The sequence below is a fragment of the Aedes albopictus genome, chromosome 2 (genome assembly GCF_035046485.1).
Source record: "Aedes albopictus strain Foshan chromosome 2, AalbF5, whole genome shotgun sequence".
In the NCBI taxonomy this organism is placed as follows: Eukaryota; Metazoa; Arthropoda; class Insecta; order Diptera; family Culicidae; genus Aedes; species Aedes albopictus.
In genome coordinates, this window is record NC_085137.1 from 19,740,777 (window position 1) to 19,762,812 (window position 22,036).

The 22,036-nt window shown below is 38.0% G+C and overlaps 1 protein-coding gene across 2 annotated transcripts; it reads left to right on the top strand.

Moving 5' to 3' along the window:
* Window positions 1-830: 830 nt before the first annotated feature.
* On the top strand, window positions 831-21,644 carry LOC115254140 (daxx-like protein). 2 transcript variants are annotated; one of them, XM_062849273.1, is made up of 3 exons: window positions 831-899; window positions 18,534-19,813; window positions 20,721-21,644. In XM_062849273.1, the coding sequence occupies exons 2-3, from the start codon at window positions 18,558-18,560 to the stop codon at window positions 21,178-21,180; spliced, it is 1,716 nt and encodes a 571-aa protein (XP_062705257.1). In that variant the 5' UTR covers window positions 831-899; window positions 18,534-18,557; the 3' UTR covers window positions 21,181-21,644. The 2 variants fall into 2 exon arrangements, with proteins under 2 accessions (XP_062705257.1, XP_029724789.2); XM_029868929.2 differs by lacking the exon at window positions 831-899 and adding an exon at window positions 4,838-5,393.
* The last annotated feature ends 392 nt before the right edge of the window (window positions 21,645-22,036 follow it).

Genomic DNA, 22,036 nt, shown 5'->3' on the forward strand with positions numbered 1-22,036 from the left:
TAAATGGTCAATTTACATCTAAATTAACGACCTATGCAAAATATTTCATTTTACCAAATCGAATTTGATAGTTTTAAGCGATTTATCTAAGGTACGATATTTCCCATACAAGTCACCCTCCAAAAGTTGCATGCAAGTTTTCATACTAACATAAAATGCTTAAATCTATCAAATTTGATTAGGTAAAACGAAATATTTTGCATAAGTCGTTAATTTAGATGTTAATTGACCAATTATCCTTTTGATTGATTAAAAAAAATATTTCCATGCTTAATAACTTGCAGTCAAAAAAGCCCAAAATCGCATATTTTGCCCTATAAATTGGGGTATAGCTCAAAATTGTGACGTGTTGGAGCAAATCTGAGCCCGGATTCGGATTCAGCGGCCCAAAATCCTTCGGAGACACATAAGTTTGCTCTTGAGACAAAAAAATGTTGCGCTGTGTTAGTTATAGCACAGTTAAAAATCATCAAAATATAAAAATAAATGCTCTTCATCAGGAGTGCAACAAAAGTAATGAGTAGTTGATTTTCTTTGAAAAAATCTGGCTTTTTATTAATTTGAGTCATCAAAACCATATGTTTTGAATGGCGCGGATTTGATAACCTCTGTGCGGATTTCAAATGGCTTAGCGCGGATTTTGCGGTTTCTAAATCGACACTTTTGTAACAGCCCTGAAGTTCATCGCCGCACTAAGTTAATCGGCTACGCTGATTAAACCGGTAGTTCTCTATGGGCACGCAGCATGGGCTATGCGTGCAGAGGAGCAACGCGCCCTTGGAATTTTCGAACGGAAGGTGTTGCGTATCATCTACGTCGGAGTGCAGCCATGGACCGAGTCGAACAGAGACGACTCCTACGTACAGCAAAGGACCTCAGGCCTTAGTCTGATCAGTGAGGTAAGTAAGAGATAAACGCCGCAATCAGGGTGTAAAATTCCCTGAGTTTATCAGGGGGAGTTTTGAAAGTTTATAATTAAAAAAATAGCCCAAATTTTATAAAATTGACATATTTTTTAAAAATATGTGGGGGTCCAATCAAAATTTACTCAAAATTTCTACAGAAATTTCAACTAGTAGCTTCCCCGAATAGCTTTCCAATAATTTCTCTCGTGATTTTTACGAATTTTTTGCAGAAACTCATCCCGTGAACTTTCCTATATTTCTCGCGGGATTCCACCCGTAGTTCTTCCCAGTACACTCAGCCAAATAAACCTAAGATTTAAATTCTAACTTATGAAATGGCCTTTAAACAATTCATAACGATTAGAATGAATTTCATAAGGTCGCTTTATGACGCAGAATTGACTCACAGCTTGGCTTTTATACACATTCAGCAACACGATATTCTCAAGCGTCAATGGCCGTGTGGGTTGGGCACGAGCTCAGTGATCTCGACGTTCATGGATCGATTCCAGTCTGCATCATTTTACGATTTTTCTGCTCTTTTCATAAGTTTATCTTATATCAACAAGCATCATCCATTTTCATAAGGTATTCTTTGTTGGAGAAAATGCAACGGTCGTCCGGTATTCGACCTGATTGCCGAACCCCCTAGTGTCGACCTAATTGCCGACACCCCTGTTGTGCATGTTTTTGACAGTTCGTTTTGTGCACGTCACCAAGACAATGACAGTGAATGTATGTAATCCAGAGATGTATGTATGTTAACCTGTTTACTGTGGAATAAATGCTTATCGCTTGACGACGGAACACTTGGCGTTTTTCCTCCCGCTGTATTTTCCGAGTTTCCCGGTAGTGTTTTCGCGTTTCCACGCATTATCCGCTGCGTACCTGTCCGCTTCTTCTAACATTCTTATGGCATCCATACTTTACATTTATGGGCTAATTTCATATAGTATTTTGATGAATTCTTCCGAAGTCCCTCTCGAGATTTCTTCAATAACTCTTTCCGGAGTTTCTCTCAAGATTTTACCTGTATTCTTTCCTATTTTTCGTATGTAAGTTATCCTAGCTGACATTCCAAAAAAAACTCTTGGAAAATCCCTGCAAGTACTTCGGTAGCATCTATTAATCCTCGAGAGATCGCGCTGTTATATTTGGTATAACACGTTAAAAAAAATCTTGCTTTTTGTATTCAGCATTAGCGTGGTGCTGACGGTAGTGGACAACCGCGTGAGTTACGGAAGGTTAACGAAATCCCTCAAAATGCATCCAGAATCTCGGGACAATTTCCGAGAAGAGCTCTGGGAATAATCCCTAGAAAATATGTGAAAAAAAAAATCTCAGGCAGATCACTGCAAACATTCGGTAAACAACTACAAGGTAAAGCTTAGAAAAGTTCTGAAAGAAATCATGGCAAGAAATACATGATAAACATCAGCAATAGCTTCCACAGAAATCCCAGAAGACACTCCGGAAAAAAAATCTTAAGAGATAGTCCAAGGTAAATTCAGAAACACTCCGAGTAACATCCCAGGACTAACACCGGAAGGATTTTTTTAAGAGCAGCCTCAGGAGTAAGTCTGACGGAAATCTCTAGTTAAACATAAATAAAATCCCGCGAGAAACGGACTCCTCAGAAATAATAATATCAAGAAGGACATTCTGGAATGTTCTAGAACATCGAAATTCTTAAAACTTCCGAGAACTTTCTGGAAGTTACTTGAAGTTTCGAAAAAAACAGATGACCGTTCTGGAATGTTCTGGAAAATTAGGCTTCTTAATTTTTTTGAGAACTTCTAGATGCTGCAGGAGCAGGATACAGAGGAAGAACCTTTTGCAGGGCGCTCAAGTAAAATTTCTCCTTTTTCCGCAAGTAATTTTGACAACTGATCTATGGACTTATCCACGGTCTCCCAAGTTGATTCTTCTTTTCTTCTGCAAATGCGGGCACTGTTTACATAAAATGACATATTCATGAACATCCAGTGACCGAAAGTTCACTGAATATTCACCGGATCTTGCCATATGCAAGATGCGAGCAGTGATTTTTGTCAACACGGCCCGCAGTTACCGTTTCACATCTTGCCGTTCGTTGGCGTGTGACGTCACCGTGGACAAGTTCATATGAACAGCTCACTGGAGCTGCTGGAGCTGTTCGTTTTTTGAAGGAAGCACGACACTAGACAACGGACTAGCACGCAACGCCCAGTCAGTGGCACAGCCGAAAACTTTTCCTGACAGCTGCGGCAGGAATCGAACCCGCGCTCCTTAGCACAGGACGATCTTCGGCGGTGTGCAGAAGAACGGTGTATGGCGAATTAAGATGAGCCACGAACTCGTTGCATTCTACGGTGAACCCAGCATTCAGAAGGTGGCAAAAGCCGGAAGGATTGGTGGGCAGTGTATGTTTCGCGTCACGCAAAATAAGCCCCTGAAGAAGACAACATCCAAAGTGTCGAAACGTCGGGTTAGATAACAACTCGTTTTGATGAATTAAGACTGTGTAGCCGTTAAAATCGATTCGCACAGAATACAGTCGATTTCCCCATCAATACCATCATGGCAGCAATCAACCACATAATAATGTTTCAAGAATGCCGGACATCAACCCTGCAAAGTTAATGTTGGCACTGATCCGGTTGGCACAAGAAGGCGTGTAGCGCAGAGAGCACGATGTGCAGACCAGATGGAGGTGCGGCGTGATCTGGCGAGCATTGGGTGTGATCGAGGATGAAGAGCGGCAGACACAAACAGCATTGTGGCGTATGTAGTATTGTAGATGGTGTGTTTATTGTGATGTAACGGGTAAAAAGGCTCGTTGTAAAAGTCTAAAGATAGCCTTGTAAAAATTTTCTTGAAAACGTGTATTAGAGTTGAAAACGAGTAATAAATATGGACAAAAAGCCTGAACAAGCAATGAGAAGAAACATCTAAATTGGAACAGTCGGTTTGCTGTCATGTCCATCACTTGAAGCACTTAACCCTTTATAAGGCAGTGGCAACTATATTGCCACCTACTGTTATATTTTTATCTGTGTTGTAACAATTTATTTCGAACTTTTTTTTTGTTTACGCAAAATTGGGATTACCAACAACGCCTGGTATTTTTTTGGTGCTAAACAAAGCTTTAACAACAATTTGGGAGCCATTTGTATTCTCAAAAATGGCTAAAATTGACCGCGTGAAGAAAATAAGCTCAAACTCATTGAAAATGTTTAGATTTGGTAAATATTTTAAGAAATAATAAAATTATGGGTTGACATGAGCTGAACAACACAGTTTATGTTATGGTTTAAACCCTAATCCACTCTAAAATCTCTTTTCCGGCTTTTTGTCGAAGTCAAAAGAAGAAAAGTACCCTAAACGGGCAGTGGCAAGAATATTGCCACCAGCGCTGGTGGCCTAAACGGGCAGTGGCAACTATATTGCCACCTCAAATTCTCGTTTTTGGGGTTAACGGGCAGTGGCAACTATATTGCCACCAGCGTTTTTGGGCTAAACGGGCAGTGGCAACTATATTGCCACCTAGATTTTTGAGAGTTTCTTTCAAACGAAAATTGTTTTGTACATATAATAATGTATATAATCATTTCCATGATAGTATGCGTTGACAACTCTTCTAGTTTTCTCGGCCTTATAAAGGGTTAAGTTTAGTGGCACTTACGTCAACTTTGCGATTGCGGTCCGGAAACCGAAGCATAAAAATTAGGTAACTCACCACCACCATCGCAAATGCAGTTTTTATGTTCTGCATCTGAATACTTTGCACTCAGTTTTGCTCTTCGACCAATGTTCCCAGCACGCTCGAAGGAACTCGTCGCGGTGAATCATTCGCGCGACGTCTCTACGCATGGAGCGAGGCACCGTGTTTACAAACCTTCCGGCGTGATTATGGCGTAAATCGGGGAAGGGGGGGGGGGGGGCTCGCGTCCTACACAAAGTTCGCTAATCCATGACTTAAATTCGATGATTAAGTTATTGGTGTGATGATCAAAAAGATTTCTTTGTTGTTTGCCATCATGCATAATGAAGTTCCATCAGAAGCAATTAACCTCGGCCTAATCCGTCACTGTCGTAAAAGATTCCTGTTCATGTGTGTAGGTTATTCAGCGCGCGTTGAACAGTGAGTGCCTGTCCATAAACTCATCCATTCAGCGGAGCATACAAATGAAAGAAAAAAGCAAAATACATCTTTGTACGCGAGCAAAGGAAGCTATTCTATCGATGTTATTACACATTATTGCAGCAGCAGCTAAAGTTGATGGTAAAATCGGCGGTGTGTATGTCACCTCAAATGGTGTAAATTTGTGCTAGTGAGACAAGCAGAGCGAAAAAATTCTGCTAGATTTTCGAAAATAGTTAATTTTAATGTCTACACGTCGTCGAATTGCGTCGTATTAGTCGTATATGTGATTGGTATTTCGATTGGAGAATTTGCTGGACAAGATGGATCCTTCTATAATCGTGCTTGATTCCTCCGACGAAGAGGTAGGTGAACAGCGAAAATGCGATTGGGGGGAAAATAAAATTCTGAGGGTTTGCATGATCGCGCTTAAACTTCCACTCGGCTGGGCGCTGATGCTGCTGCTGCTTCTTTCTATGCAGCAAACGCCAGTGTCATTTTCGGTGGGTGCGTGCGGAGCAAAGTGAGAGCAATGGAAGTGTCAGACTTCGATGTGTGGCTACAGCAAATGTTAATGGTCTGTTTTCGTTTTTCATTCAAGGAATGCGATTCTTTGGAATGAATTTCAATCATTGAATGTTGAGACTTAAGATGTTCTCTTGAATCAATGTTATTATGTAAGCATAATGCTATTACAAATTGTTATTACTTTTACGAAGGGTTGGGGGAGGGCACAGGATTTCATTCAGCACTTTGGGAAACGATAGCTGGTGCTTGCTTGTTGATTGATGCGTTCAGCATAAGAACTGTTAGGTAGAGGAACAGCACAAGTCCGTTCTGTAGGACTAAACGAAATTTTATCTCAATCCTCGAGCGGATTGGAGTTCCTAAGTCGGAGGAAACTAAACAAAAATTTAACTCCATCCTCGAGCAGATTAGAGTTTCTTAGTCGCAGGAGACTAAACATTGATGGGAGATTGGCAAGAACATCAGTAGAATTTCAATCACAGTAGGCCTGGAATATAATTATATTAGCGTTTACCATCGATCTGTCATAGTGAGTTGCAAAAATAAAAGATCATTTCGTAACTTACTCAACAAAACTGTTTTTTCACTGGAGAATCCAACAGGTTATTGGCCCAGACGACAGTGCTTTGTTGAGTTGTGATTTCCGTTTTGAGCTAAAGTGATTTGTCATATCGTCGGAACAATCGTGCAGGAGGAGAACCAAAATGAATTTCGCGAAGCTGGGTATCAATACGTTGAAAATATGCTTAACAATTAAGAATTTACTTCAAAATTATCGAATTAGTGTGCTGGGCGGCTGACAACAACGGGAAGGATGCGCACAACTTTAGACATGATTCAAAAACGTCGCGAGTTGGGTCGCGCCACGACTTGATTGTGCGACGTCCGGTTTGGTGGCGGCCCGACAATACAATATAAGAATAATATACCGCATTTAGTTCAATACTGGACTGCGAACTGCGACATTATAAGTGCGAAAACGTAAATAAAAGTGCGCGATTGCATCAAATCAGGTTGATGTCTTCGGCGCACTATTTCTTCAATCTATGGAGAACAAGTGCTCTGAAGACACCGAGTTGATTTGATGCAATCGCGCACTTTTATTAGCGTTTTCGCACTCGTAAAAACTAGTGCGATAGTCCAGTGGTGAACTAAATGCGCTATACAATAAGAAATTTAAAAGCTTTATTGCAATAAAAAATGTTCAATAAAGAAGCATTAGGCAGCCAACCTCTTAACATTCATCTAGAACGCTTCAATTAGGTGGTGTCCAAAATACATTACAAGTTTTCTACTGGGAATATACAGGGGATACTCAAAATAACTGGGATAGGTAAAATTTTCACTTTTCAAAAAATGTTCAACTCGCTGTAACTTTTCGAAAAGGGCATCAAATATTCTCAAATTTTTACTGTAAGTTCAGCAACTAGTTCTGTATCAGTGGTCAAAATTTGGAAAAGATCCAGCCATTCTACACGAAATTATAAAGGTTCTGGAAAAAGGTATAATTATCCGATAGTCAACTTTGAGCTGTTATATCTTCGGATTCAATGAACCGAATGCAATGAAATTTTGATCATTTATGACTAATATAATGAACTTTGAAAAACAGTTAACTTAATTTGAAATAATTAATAAGAAAAAAGGTTATGGCGGTTTCATTTATTCTATGTTTTTTTAGTAAATTTATCTATTTTTCATATGCATCCCATTACATTTTCAATTTAATGCCAGTTATTTTGTTACTTCCTTTTAAAACATATTCATATTGAAGTCAATTAGAGGGAATTTAAATGAACTATAATTACTATCTCGAATTTTGAAACGATGATGAAGTTTTAGATAAATTGATGGTATATTAGAAAAATAATCCAATCGTAATAATTTTCTTTCGTGTAAAGAATTTTAAGTTTAGTCAAAAGTTTTTGATAGCTCATTATATAATTCATGAATGATCAAAATTTCATTGCATTCGATTCATTGAGTCCGGAGATATAACAGCTCATAGTTGGCTATCGGATAATTATACCTTTTTCTAGAACCTTTATAACTTCCTGTAGAATGGCTCGATCTTTTCCAAATTTTGACCACTGATACACAACTAGTTGCTGAACTTACAGTAAAAATTTGAGAATATTTGATGCCCTTTTCGAAAAGTTACAGCGAGTTGAACATTTTTTGAAAAGTGAAAATTTTACCTATCCCAGTTATTTTGAGTATCCCCTGTATATATTTTGGTCATCTGACGAACTACATGGAGATGCCGTGCGATTGCATACTTGGAGGCGTATTCTGTGGGTCTGGCAATATTTCCTCGATTTTAACAAAAACTGTAATAGTTATCAAAATAGATGCTTGTTAAGCGGAGAAATTGATTATTTGCAAGAAAATATTTGTTAATTTATACTACATACTTCCATAATTTAGCAGTATTCGTGGCTAAACATTGAGAGAATTTCCCTGTCCAAATTATATACAGGGTGTTAGGTTCGTGAGTGCAAACTTTTTAAAGGATGATAGAGGACCATAAATGGTGAAAAAATTGTTCTACGCATATGGTCAAATCTCAACCGTTACGTAGTTATTGAACTTTCCATGTTTTTTATTATTATTGCCTTAACTGGCTATAACTTTAAAATGGCCAAACTTATCGCAGTTTTTTGATCCTTATTCGAAAGTTTATTGAATTTTCTATCAAATGACTTCTTTGAATCGATTGGTTTAGTTAAATAACTAAGTTTTCTAGAGCAAATAGCTCAAAAGTAGTGTGTTTTAATTTGTTTTTGTCAATTATCTTCGAAACATGCGTAATAAATTAAAATTCTTTCTTCGGCAAAGTTGTGGCCCCTGTTCTACTCTACAATTCGTTCTTTGACATCAAACTTCTGGCTCTTATTGTTTTCTTGCAACTTCGATTTGAAAACTTTGAAAACTACAACTCGTGCTTCAACGTCTATTGAGTTCTCCAAATTTTATCTCACGAAACCTACTGCAAGCCTATCCATATACGGGAGAACAAAATATGTTTACAAAGCTCTCACAAACTCTTAACAGGGAAAATTTGAACACAAATATTGTGGATTTAGCACCAAATTGGTGTCGGAAGTAACTTCATTGACTTCCGCTGCTTTTCCTATACGTTAAACATAACTTCGGAAGTAGTGCAGGGTGTCTACTACCTGGAAAAACCTGAAAAACCGGGAAACCTCAGGGAATTTTATTTAACAGGGAAAAACCTGGAATACTCAGGGAATATCATGCATACTCAGGGAAATTTTCCTTCGACAAAAAATAAAACACTGGGTCGCAAAAAAAAAGTAGCGAGTTTCATTACTTGTAGATCTACTTTAAAATAGAGTCCACAGAACTTACTGCATCGAGGGTATGAATAAAAAAAATGTCGATTATGTAGTGGTACTATATCCATCTAGAAAATATGCTACAACGTTTTTTCAAGATTTTTTTTTATCTGGAAGTTCTTTGGAAATACCTCTTGAAATTCCTCCCAGAGTTTTTTTACAAGATTCCTTCCGTATTTTTTCAATCCATTTGTCTTGGTATTCCTTTTTGAATTCCTTCCGGGGATTCTTCCGGATTCCTAACAACATTTTTCCGGGATTATTTCTTGAGAATCTTCAAATCTTCATACAGCATTTCTCTGGAGGATTTCCCAGTATTGCTCCCAGAATCTCCGTGGGTTTCTACCAGGATTCAGCACGAGATTTTTACATGAGCTTTTCTCAGGATATACCACAGATGTTTTCGGAAAATTTATGTTAGAGTTACTCTCGGGATTCCTGTTGAAAGAGTTACTCTTGGGATTTCTACAAAAGCTCCTCCAAGGGTTTAAGGAGTTTTTCACTATTTTTTGCAGGAATTCCTTCCGGTATTTCTCACGTGGATTCTTAAAAAAAATCCGATAGCTTTCTTCTAAAGTTTCTCCTTGGATTTCTACATAAGCTGATATATTTCCCAAAAGTTCTCGTGGGATTTCTTTTGCGATTTTTCTCGGAGTTTTTCCCGGGACTTCTCTCAGAAGATTCATTCCGGTGTTGATCCTGGAAAGTTTGTCAGAGTTCTGTATCTGATGTTATCTTTATATCAGAGTTAATTATCTAATTACTTGCATTGATCCACCTGAGTTCATTTTCTTACAGATTTTTCAAAATTATTCCCAGAGCTTTTCCCGGAAATCTCTACCAGAAACTATATTGAAACTGTGGAAGTTCCTTTTGGGATTTCTTAAAAAAATGCTCTCAGAGTTCTTGCAGGATTTTTTCAGAGTTTTTCTCGGAATGTCTTACAAGATTTCTTGTAAGAAATTTCCGGAGAATCTCGGAAAAAAGTTCTGAGACTAATTCCAGGAGGAAATATTTCGGAAATTTAAGGAGGAACTCTGAAAACCTTCAAAAGGAATTCCGGGAGAAACTACGTACGAAATACACGAGAAATATCTGAAAACTGTCCCTGGAAGAACTTCTGCAAACATGCCGAGAGAAACAGTTGGAAAACTATTCCGAACACATTAAGAAAAATTTCTGGAAGAACTTTGGAAAAAAAATTAGAAAGATCTGCGGGAGCAATCAGCGAGAAATTCTGGAAGAAAGTCCAGGATGTACCCCTACTCTAACAGACACCCCGTGAAAATCTCGAAAAACCTGAAATCGTGAAAAATCTCGGAAGGTGCTATTTACGTAAAAACCGGGAAAACTGGAGAAAGCCAGAAAAGAAAAGCCGTGGATAATTTCAATGAAAAACTGCGAGACAATGGAAATAAATTTAAAGATGGAATTCTGGAAAGATTTAAAAGAAGAATTATAGGTATAATTTCGAAATCTCTACATAACTTTTCCACCCCAGCACAGAGTACAAACATCGAAGTTTATATTCAAAACTGTGTATGAAATATAGTCTGTGGAATTATATATTGAACTCCTGAATGTTTCGAAACTACTGAACAAGAGATTTCTTTCAAATAATCCAAAAGAACTTTGAGGAAAATTTAGAAATATTCCTTCACAGATTTTTGTATTATATTCAAAAAAGTTTTGTTTAACAGTTCAGAATTCAGCGATTTGGTAGAATCTCTTGGATAATAAATCATGCGCATTTTCTTTTAAAAAATTTAGTTGAAGTTTTGAGGACATTTCAGTATAGTTTTTCAAAAGAAGAAATTGAAATAGAAATTTTATGAAATTTCGGACCATTTTTGTATTTTTGACATAAAAAATTTACCCCTGGAAAAACCTGGAAAACTCAGGGAATTTTATTTTGTCTTATGAGTAGACACCCTGTAGTGCGCTGTATAGTAAATGTTTAACGCATAGGAAAGGCAGCGGAAATCAATGAAGTTACTTCCGACATCAATTTAGTGCTAAATGCACAATACTGCCACCATGCATTTGGGTTGGTCAATAGAATAGTCCGCATCACCAAGCGACAAATCATCCTTTTCAACGTAGGATAGTAGTTTTTTTACCACATGTATTGCAGATTACACCCCAAATTAGGCTACTATAGGGAACTGCACTATTTTGATTTTGTATAGGATTTTAACGTTTCTTGGCCTTGTTGTTTACAAAATTTCTGTAAGAGTAAAAGAGACGGATAGAATTTCATGCAATGCCCTATTGGTTAATAAATCACAGATAACAGACGTTTATGCGAACATTCAAAATGTGTGTAAACCCTTTCAACTGTTATTTCAATAAGGAAATCTAATTGGCAACCACTTAGAGATGGCACAACGATCGCATTCACAACATTCACAAGTGCGAATGATAAACGCAATTCCTGTTAGATATCAATGAATTAACTACATCGGCTGTTTTCCTACTCTCCGCATCTACCAATGTGGCGCTAGCTTCAATGCGCGAAAAATCGCTAAAAGTAAATCACAAATGGCGAATAGCATCTAAAAGCAAATTTATCGAAGTGGAATAGGGTAAATGCACTAGTCTTCGCCCCCTCCCTAATTTTCGCCCCCCTAATAAAACATTCGTAGTTTTTGTGAATAATTAGGTAGATTGTTGTTTGCTTTTCGATGTATCTGAGAGAGCAAATAAAAATCAATCTTGTGCACAAATGATATTCCACAAAACCAATAACTTAATCTATCGAATTAGCGATTGTGAAATAGTCATGGCAAAGATGTATGTTTTTTTCAACGCAATGCAAACAGTAACGATAATCAGAACCTGGGAAGACATACAAAATCAACTCTTCCAACCCAAAATAATGAACATTGATAATCATACAAGTCTTAGGAATACACAGCAGGTTATTTATTCAGCTAAATTGATAAAACTTATAAATTTTTAGCTATTTTTATAGGTGGCGAAAATTAGAGCACAAAATTTTAAGTTTCCAATTTTCGCCCCTGGCGAAATCCCTTGTCCCGTTCTTATTTGTATTGCGTGTTTCAGTTTTCGCTCCTCCCTTTCTCGTACTGAAATCGGGTGTGGAGATAACGGATGAGGTGAAGTTGATCTTTGTGAAGTAGAGGAAAGTGGGGCAAAATGTACCATTTATGCAAACGTGGTCATTCTAATCTATTTCTATTCTATTGTCTTCTGTGATTTTTTGGCCACTGAATTCGAAGGTCGATTCGACACCCAATTTTAAACGATCCTCGTCAAATTGAGTCTCCTTGCTATTATACAAACTACTTCGTTTTTGATGCGACGTCTTGCTGTCATCGTTGCAAAAGAGATCGAAGAGAATCGAAAATGAAAAGCGAAGAGATCGAAAATGAAATGCGAGCGGGCCAGCCAGAAAAGCACGTGCCAATCTGTCACTTTTGACACATTTGACTGTGAAGTCAGGGCGATATTCCGGACTGTTCGTGGCATGAACGTTCCAAACCGTCGTGTTCTATAAGGAAATGGCCGTACAATCTATTTTGTAGGATAGTTTACAATTTTGTATAAAAGACGTTAATTTTTGGTTCACGTGACGCAAATTTACCGAATTAAATAAACAATTGAGGAGTCTAGATGTAAGTGACCTTTTTGTCCAATATAAAACATCCAAAAGTCAAACTTTTTTAAACTTGTTCAAAACTATGTTCACGTTGATGAGAAGAAATACAAAAAAGGGAGAGAAAATGAAACTGATTTTGAAAGACTTTGCATGGGGTGAACAATTGGTGATAAATCGAATCGAATCTGGGTACGGCTGTACACATTTTTTTTAAATTTTAGTTTTGAAATCAAAACATTATCAACAACGAATGGATGTGAAGTTACATTAAAATTGAAGAAGCATTGGATGTTCTTTGTCAAATGATATGTAATTGATAACAAACTGATTGAACAGTAGTGCGAATTCAAGTGCCAATTAGTTTATATCACAGTGCAGATTTTTTACCGTGTAGTTATTCGGTCAATGTCAATCGCTTGGATTCCATGTAGGTACTTCAAATTAGAAAATTTTTTTGATGTAATTTATTTATAATAATATTTCTGGCGTTTGATTTAAATAAGTCGTAAGTTTGCTGTGATTCTTATGCATTTTGGATTTATTCAAATAGAATGCCAGATTTGTTAGGCACACTCATTTTAGATTCACAAAATCCCTGCATTTTTTAAACTTTCGCCAAGATTCACACATCCAAGCACTAAGTAAAAAACAATATTACCGACCCCTCAGCAACTTTGACAGTTTGTTAATCCGATTCAGCAATTGTTTTTTTTCCTGAGAATCAGCTTACAAACGTCACTTTTTACTATTATCTCAGTGAGTTTGCTGTACGGTCAGCAGCTGTGCGAGAACAGTCGAATTCGCAAATATTGTTATATCTAGTGTATGATTGCAAAATAAGTAGCCCTAATAGATATTTATTGTGACGTAATTTATGAATATTCCCCTTAAGTTATGTAATGCAAAAGAATCCATTTCAAAATCCTCCCTTCCATTCTATTTTTTTTGCATGGGACGTCGACAGACCACCCACTACACCCAACAAAGCGTGACGTAATTTGTGTACGTACCCCATTAATACGTAATTTTTAGTTGGCCATGTTTTCTACTTTACAATCTATCTATTTATCTATGTATGTATTGTTTCATTCTGTTAATTTAAACTCAAGGAGGCGAACAATATGCATACAGGAAAATCATTTTTTCTTGATTTTCCAGACGGGAGCTTGCTTTGGATAACACAAAAATGCAGAAGACAGTACTAAGCTTGTCGGGATAATTCGTATTCAATAAAATTTTAAGGATAGCCATGATCGAATTGAGGAAAACTTATGGGAAACTGTAGGGGGCGAAAATTAGAGCGGAGGTGGGGCGAAGATTGAATTTTGGGGGGCGAAAAATAAATCACACATCAATATTGAAAATTGTTATTTTAATGTATTAAATCTTCATTTAATGGTATTTTTGAGCTGGATTGAAGGATAATTAGCAAGAATCACCAAAGAAACATAGATATTATCGGAAATATATGTTGCAACTCAATAATTTGAATAGTTCAATGCTTTAGGGGGGCGAAATCTAGTGCTTTTACCCTACATTATTCGAAAAAATATTTGATAGTGGTTGTGCACTACGGTGACCACTATTAAGCCTACCAAATATTTTTTTAGGAAAAGCTTTCTATTTAAAGTAATTCAAGTTAAGATGCTTTTCACCATACCAAATAAAATGGATTTACTCCTGCTGATCAACTGTGGGTGTGCGCCAAGCGGGTAGTTCATTACTGTAGCGATTCATTGAATAGTTTGAAGCTGTGAGCAGCGTATTTAGTTTTACACAGGTTTTGAGTTAAATTTAGTTCCAGGATAAACACCTGTTATCTGTGGTGCGCAGTGGAATTAGCACTTCAGCAGCACGTAATGGACAAAGTTCTGTTCAGATAGCCAGGCTGCTATTGAAGCACTTGCTTCGGCCAAATCCACTGCCCCCACTCGCATAACAGTTCCATATGAATAGGATAGGGGGCAGTCTAGGTCAAAGTTAATTATCGCTTGTCGAACTCAAATCGAGGGGCTGCATTCAGTAAATGCTGTTCACCTTGTTTTCATCCATTCTGGCCATTCTTCCATCGCTGGAAATGAAATGGCTGATGAGTTAGCTCGCACATGAACATGACTTCATTGGCCCTGCCTGAGCCAGCTATTCCGATATCGAAGTGTTGGGTAAAGCTTCAGATTGACACCTGGGCTGCCACTCAGCACAAACAATACTGGAATAGGTTGGAGTCATGTCGTCAATCCAAATTGTATTGTACTAAGCCATCTAGGGGCCGTCCATATACCACGTGGACAGCTTGGAGGGGGGAGGGGGTTAGCGAAAAGTCCACGCTTGTCCACGGAGAGGGGGGTGGGGGTTCGTCAAATGTCCACGTGGACAACATTGACATATAAATTAGGAAACAAGAATCAACGATAACGAAACAAATTATGTCGCATTAGTGATAAGTTCTTTCATACATTTTATTTTATTATACATTGTCTTTTAGTTGAAGTTACTTCTTCAAGGTAAAAAAACATGGTATTGATTCACAGACTAATTTGTTTTAATCTATCAGAATTTCTAATTACTTAGTTTTCTTCATCGAGGAATATTTTGGAGATTTAAAATGGACCATGTAAATGTTGGTGTTTCAGTCAGAAAATTTTCATTGAAGTTCAGCATGCATTTTTCGAAGTTTCATATCAAATTTTTAAACTACTTCAAAGTTTCAAAATACATGTAGGGATTTGCTTATCTCCAAAACTTTTTTTTGTAGGTTCCTTTAAAATTTAAAATAATTCTTATGAACATTGAAGTCTAAACTTCAGTAATACAATTTAATTGCTGTAAATCTTGTTTTTTTGTAAGAATCTAAGAAATAGAATCTTATCTCAACAAAAATCTAAGATTTAAATAACATTATCTCAACAAAACAATCAGACAATCACAGATTGAACAAACATTCTGAAAAACACCGTCTTCAATCAGAGGCTTTACAGACTAAACATTGAACAATAACTAACATTAGGCGATGAACATTACACAAAAACACTCAATGAAAAATTTTTCATTTGACGAGAATTTTTCACCAACTGGCGCAAGAATCGAACCCACACTCTCACAAACATTAAGCTGAATTAAAAACAATGTAGGTGCTACTTGTTTGTATTCTATGTATAGCTATAGAATATTTGTTTTTTATATAGTTTTCAATAATATATGAGACATTGTTCACGAAGAAAAAAAAACAATATTTAAAAAAAAATCAAAATCACTTTTTCCATTTATTTTAGAAATATGAAAAAAAAAACTTTTTTTTTCGGATGTCCACGTGGACATTGGGGGAGGGGGGTAGGGGTTAATGAAAAGTCCACGCTTGTCCACGGGGAGGGGGGAGGGGGTCAAAAACCATGAATTTTCTGTCCACGTGGTATATGGACGGCCCCCTAGAGGGGTGGCGAAAGATCTAACAAATTGTAACAACTCCCAACTCGGGTTGCGGGGAGAGAACAATAGAGGAAGAAATACGCAGCGAAATGAAAAGCCATAGTGGTTTGGTTGGCAGTTGTAAATCAACTGAACTTTATTATTGTATTTGCAGATCACATCAGAACTCTTCTCTCGTTTAATAGAGTGCGTTCACAGAACGGATATAACACAAATCTGTCCAAGCAGAATTGCAGCATTACTGCTCAAAGCATTGACTGACCACGTGACCACTGTCGACTCAGCTATGGCGAATATTCAGCAAGCTGATTCATTTGTATATGATAGCTGTGAATCCTTCGTACCATTTCATATGTAACTGTCCAGGTTTTCTGCAACTGCGTTTCAGAGTACTCGGTAAACACTTATTAAGTGAAACTGACTTCAGAAACCTGAATCTTCAGGATGTTCTGTTGTTCTAGAGTCTAGACCCGCTGTGGTAAAGAGCTATAGGTTTACTTTACGCTTTATGCGTTGTCACAGTGTGTGAACCTGTTGTGGAACGCTTAGGCGTGTCTGACGATCATGTTCCCTTGCCTGTCCTTTTCCCTGCCCATCCTTTTTTCCTTCCCTTCTCCGTCAGTTAAATGATGAAAAGGCTCGTCCCAAGCAACCAAAAGTTCGGATAAAACAGCATATTTGGGCTTAATCAGCTATTCGAAGGAAGATGAATAGCGTTCTATACAGCACACTTTTTAAGTAGTTAACCGAACTTCAGTTCATAAAAAGTACACTTGTGCCGCTGAAAGGAACGCTATTCAGCTTAAAAATAAGCTTCCGTAAAATGAAAAAAAAGGCGCTTAGTCCTCAAAAGTAATTTTTGATTGAGATACATTAGCATATGCGGAATCCTTATTGACTAATATCTTGAAATACATTGTTGATGTTTTTTTACTTACTGAGACTTGAACTCGGGTTCTCCTCGTTGAAAGCCGACGCCTTACCACTACTCCATGTTTGGATTGTAAGCACTGAGGGATTTTACTCAATGTGCTGATATCATTTATTAGTGTTCAATCAGGTTCGCGTGTGAACTTTCTCTGAACTTGAAATACTCTGCGAGACAAACTTTTTGAAGCCGAAAGTTCGAAAGAAGTTTACGTGGAACTTTTTGTGAACTTACACAGTTTGACATTTTCAGTTTGTTTTGGTCCACAGTTTAGGCAAGTGCAAAGCAATAAATTAGTGCCAGTGTCGGTAATTCTGAAAAGATTATAAGTTTTCAGTGACTACGATCGCGTCGAACACCGGTGCGCTGGCGCGACAAGTGAGACGGGATGGAAAACATCAGGCAAAACTGGAAGACTTTCGCCGTAGCGAAAAAAAAACTCTGCTGGAACACTGGGGTGAGCAGTTCCTCGCTGAGAGGGCAGCCTTTGATCCACACAATACGGATGTTTTGCGTTGATTAAAAGTAAGTACGTTGAAATATACCGCATTTAGTTCACCACTGGACTGCGAACTGCGACTTCATAAGTGCGAAAACGTAAATAAAAGTGCGCGATTGCATCAAATCAGGTTGATGTCTTCGGCGCACTATTTCTTCAATCTATGGTGAACAAGTGCTCTGAAGACACCGAGTTGATTTGATGCTTCGCGCACTTTTATTAACGTTTTCGCACTCGTAAAAACTAGTGCGATAGTCCAGTGGTGAACTAAATGCGCTATATTATAGTGAAACAAAGTGTACTTGTGAAATTAACACAAGCTGTGGCAGCTGAGCTCGATTGTCGAGTGATTTAATTGAATATGAACTTCTCCCGAGCTCCGCTGTCTCCGAAGTTCATGTGAAGTTCACTTTTGGTACGATTAATATTTATCCGAACTTCATGTTTCCGAAGTTCATGTAAAGTTCACTTTTGGTACGGTTAATATTTATCAGAACTTTGAGTAGTAAGTTCATAAAAAGTTCAAAACAAGTTCGGAGCGGAACATTTCAAGTTGTTGGTATATGTCCATTTGAACTGTATTTAAACTTTAGTGGCACGCAAACGTTCAACATGAGTTCGGTTAAAATTTGATTGAACTCTGCCCTAAAGTTCAAAGTAAGCTTTTTTCTGACCCTTTTTTCGACTTTAATGTCGTTTTAAAGAGAAGTCAAAAGCTTGTATATGTACTTCCAAGTTCATAAACAATACACTTATAACTTTTTGGAGAATCAAGTTCAACGAAACCGAAATTGAACCAAATTTGAACTTCTGAGTTCGTTCTTCAAGTGGAATCCGAACTTTTGGCTGCTTGGAGTGTTCATGAGTACAAATGTCCCAAATAGAGGAGAATGTGCCTCTGGAACCGAACTACTGATACCTGATAGTTTAAGAAATAGTTCCCGGTTATTAAGCATTATGGAAATGTGGATTTTGGTGCAATATCCCATGCAGATTCAGAAGATGCGATTGTCTCGATATACCTGGAACCCATTGCTACTGGCTTTGGGGTTTTGCTAATTACATCCATCGAAAATGTAGGCAAACGCATATAAAATGCATATAACGCCACTAATTTGTGTACTTACCATTATTCTTTTTCAGTCGGGAGAACCAAAGCGTCGCAAAATGGCTCCTCAAACTCCGACTGGACTCAATGGTGGTGCACATGTTTTTAACAAGAGTCCCGATCAAGCTAAAATCCGGCGAATCAAGCCGATAACCATTGCCACCAATCTCAGCAAGGAAGCCGAAAACAACAACCGTACACCGGTCAACGAAAATTTTGCCGTAATAAGTTTCTCAGATGAATGGGAAAAGGATCATCTACGGTACCAGCAGATAATAAAAGAGCATGAACAGCAGCAACGGATGCAAAGCAAGAAAAAATCTCCACTCTCGGCGCTGGCGGAAGAGGAAGCTAACGATCGAAAAACCGCTACGCCTGGAAGTAGCAGTACTGCCGATTCTCACTCCACCGGTCGGTCTTCCGAAAAGAAGGAGAAACGAAGTAGCAATGTGGAAAAGAATCCCATTGGTAAAGAATTTGCAGATCTGTTGGAGGCCTGTCGGAAAGCTGATTCGTCCAAGGAGATGGAACTGCTGATTCAAAAGAAGCTGATAAAGTACTATGAATGCGTCCATCCAGACTATATAAACTCGAAAAGTTTCAAAAAGACACTGTCTGCGGTCACGCAGGACGTTAACGCACAACCTGAGCTGGTATATCTGAAATTGGCCAGCATTGTGGAAGAACTGAATATTCGCCGGAAGTCCAGAAATTCTGTGATAACCAACGAGAACGTGACCACTACTGGGAGTGAGAAGAAGGACAATCAGATAAGAAGGTTGAACCGTGCCCTTTACATTCTGAAGAAGCGAATCGCCAAGTTGGAAGAGATGGAAGTAGATTTTGACGAAGGCATAAATTCTTCGTACATGATGGAGGAGCGTTACAAAAAGCGAGCGTTCGAAATCTACGAAAAGATCTGTGATATAACGGGAGAGAGCAAGCACGCCCATAGGATCACGCGGAAACCGATCAAGTTCGATGGGACGCACTATCAAGAGTTCAATCGGACCATCCAGACGTTCGTCAATAGGACAAACACCTTTCCGGACTTTTTCGATGTTTTGAAATGTCTTCAGCACTGTAACACCCAGTACGGATACCGGATGCGGCGAGAAGAGATGACCAAGATTGCCCAGGACGCGTTCATCAAGATTGGCAAGTTGCTGCAGAAACGGCGCAAAACGGATCTGTACGAAATGGTGTCCTACTACAGTGGAACGGACAAGGACCCGGCGGTGGTGGACAAGAAGCTGCACGAAAAACTCGAGGAGAATAAGAAGCATTACGGGAAAATCGGAGACATCATTGACAAGTAAGTTAATTGTGTTGAATGCATTGTAGTTTGGAAATTAAATGAACAGTATGTCTTTTCTTGCATATAGTTACGATTCTTCTCTGGCTTCGGCATGTAAAAATCGATTGAATGAATACTAAGTAGCTTATCCTAATTGGCTCTAAAAAAGATGAATTAGCCTTTAAGTTAAATTTTACAAACATAGAGATATTAAACAGATAACGAGATTCAGAAAAAAATATTTCCATATAGCTGCTCGTGCCAGAGAGTAAAAAATTCGAAGATTGAAAGTGAAGATTGACATTCTCATTTTTTCATTCGTGTTTGGCCACATTCATTTTCAGCTGAATGCCTCTCTTTTTTCATTCAATTCTCTGTCACGAATATTTTTTCGCACGTCGCAGAAATGTCCAATTTCTGTAAACAGACGCACAATCCGTCTTAATGGACAAATAGAGAACATAATTAATGTTCTAATCAACTACTATACACAAGTTTTGAGGTGATTTGAAATATAATCGGGAGTTACGGTCCAGTTTAATTTCTCAGTAAAAATTGTCAGTGACAGAAAAATGAATGAATGGGTGAAAAAATTCATTCACCAAAATGAATTTTATTTTGATCCCTCAGTTGAGAATTTTCAAAATTCCCGTTGAATTTCATTCATTGAAAATGAAAATTTTAAACTCTGGCTCGTGCAGAGAAATCTAATCTTGCGGATGCTATATGCTAACAAACATATTCGAGCTAAACGTCTTCACATTTCAGAAAAAAATGTCTACTCATGGTGCTTATTTCGTATCCGTATCGTTCGTATTTTGCCGACATATTTTTCAGGTCTTGCAATCTGTTGCTCAATTCTCAATTTTATTCAGAAGTTCAATTTACAAAATCTAATAAACAACGATTCATTTGATGTTTTCAGATTCGCCAGGGTACAAGACAACGACACTGACGAAGAAGGGGAACCTAGCCATAGTTCAAAGCCATCATCCAGTACCAAACCGGCGACGGTTGTCAGCAGTAGTAGTTGTAAGGACACACCGGATGAATCCAAAGATAGCAACGTTCCTGCATCATCTTCCACGATAAGTCTGTTCGATACGTCCTCCGAAGACCCTCCAGTGGTCGAAAGAACTAGTTCTCCTGCGGAAGCCGCAGACAAAAATGATGAGACGAGTAGTTCGAGCAACAAAGTCAACGTCGAGGGAGAGGAGGTCCCTGCGGCTAAAACTGATGAGCCGGTGGAGGACGAAGTTGAAGACGATGACGATGAAGAGGAAGACGAAGAGGACGAAATGTTAATCAAGGAAAACGTGAAGCCCGATACCTTCGACGATATTGATATATCGGATGACGAGGAGCTGATTGTGCCCACGTCTTAGCACATAACGCTGGCCACCAGTTGTTAGGGAACGACGTGAGGGCTGTAAATACGCGTCCGGAATCTGGACAAACACAAGTCGCTTTAACGTGTAAGATATTTATAAGATCTATTTTGTATAGTTCTACATTCTTTCATTCGGACACTTTGGTTTACCAAAAGCTTTTATGATTTCAACTCGCGTTCTTTGCTCGAAACATTAGCATATAACTAAAATATAATAATTTTGTTCGATCTCGAAAAGTTCCAAAAGTAACAATCAACAAAGGATAATTCTGTGTCATCTGTATGTGCTGTTGCATTGTGTTTAAGTTGGTAATAGTGACCGTTTCGATCTAGCAATACGTTTCTAAGAAATCATTGAGCCAAGCTAACCAATCACCGGAATAAACGGATAATTAATGTAAAAATCACAAGTCATAATTGTACATAGTGAAGTCAATAAACTGCTAATATTTTGCATAAAATGTTTCAACAAACATTTCTTTTCCGAAAGCACACGGTTTGTGTGTATACTTGCTAAGAAAATCTTAAGCTGTGTCATATTTTGTTCGGAAATCCGGGAATTTCGTCAAACTTTGATGAAGTAGCTTACTAAAAACAGTACAACCTTGCTGATTACAAAATCCCGAATGTTTAAGCAAATAGTCCTGAGTGTCAGCTATTTAGCGTATTTAGCTTAAGAACAATTAGCATAAAAAATCCTTAAGCCCTTCCTAGCGGAAAATGTTTATCAGTTTGACAGAAAACCTTTTTTCAAAACTTCGTTTCAAATGGTTTTTACATGGTTTGTCTGTGTGATTTCTGTTGGAATGGTCAACTTATATTTTTTACATTGTCGAGATGAAGGGTTGGCG

Bases quoted from the DNA above. Each gene is read 5' to 3' on its own strand.
- LOC115254140 (XM_029868929.2), top strand. From the start codon at position 5,352: ATGGATCCTTCTATAATCGTGCTTGATTCCTCCGACGAAGAG. The intron at 5,394-18,533 runs GTAGGTGAACAG...ATTCTTTTTCAG, and splicing joins TTGATTCCTCCGACGAAGAG to TCGGGAGAACCAAAGCGTCG. The intron at 19,814-20,720 runs GTAAGTTAATTG...TGATGTTTTCAG, and splicing joins ATCGGAGACATCATTGACAA to ATTCGCCAGGGTACAAGACA.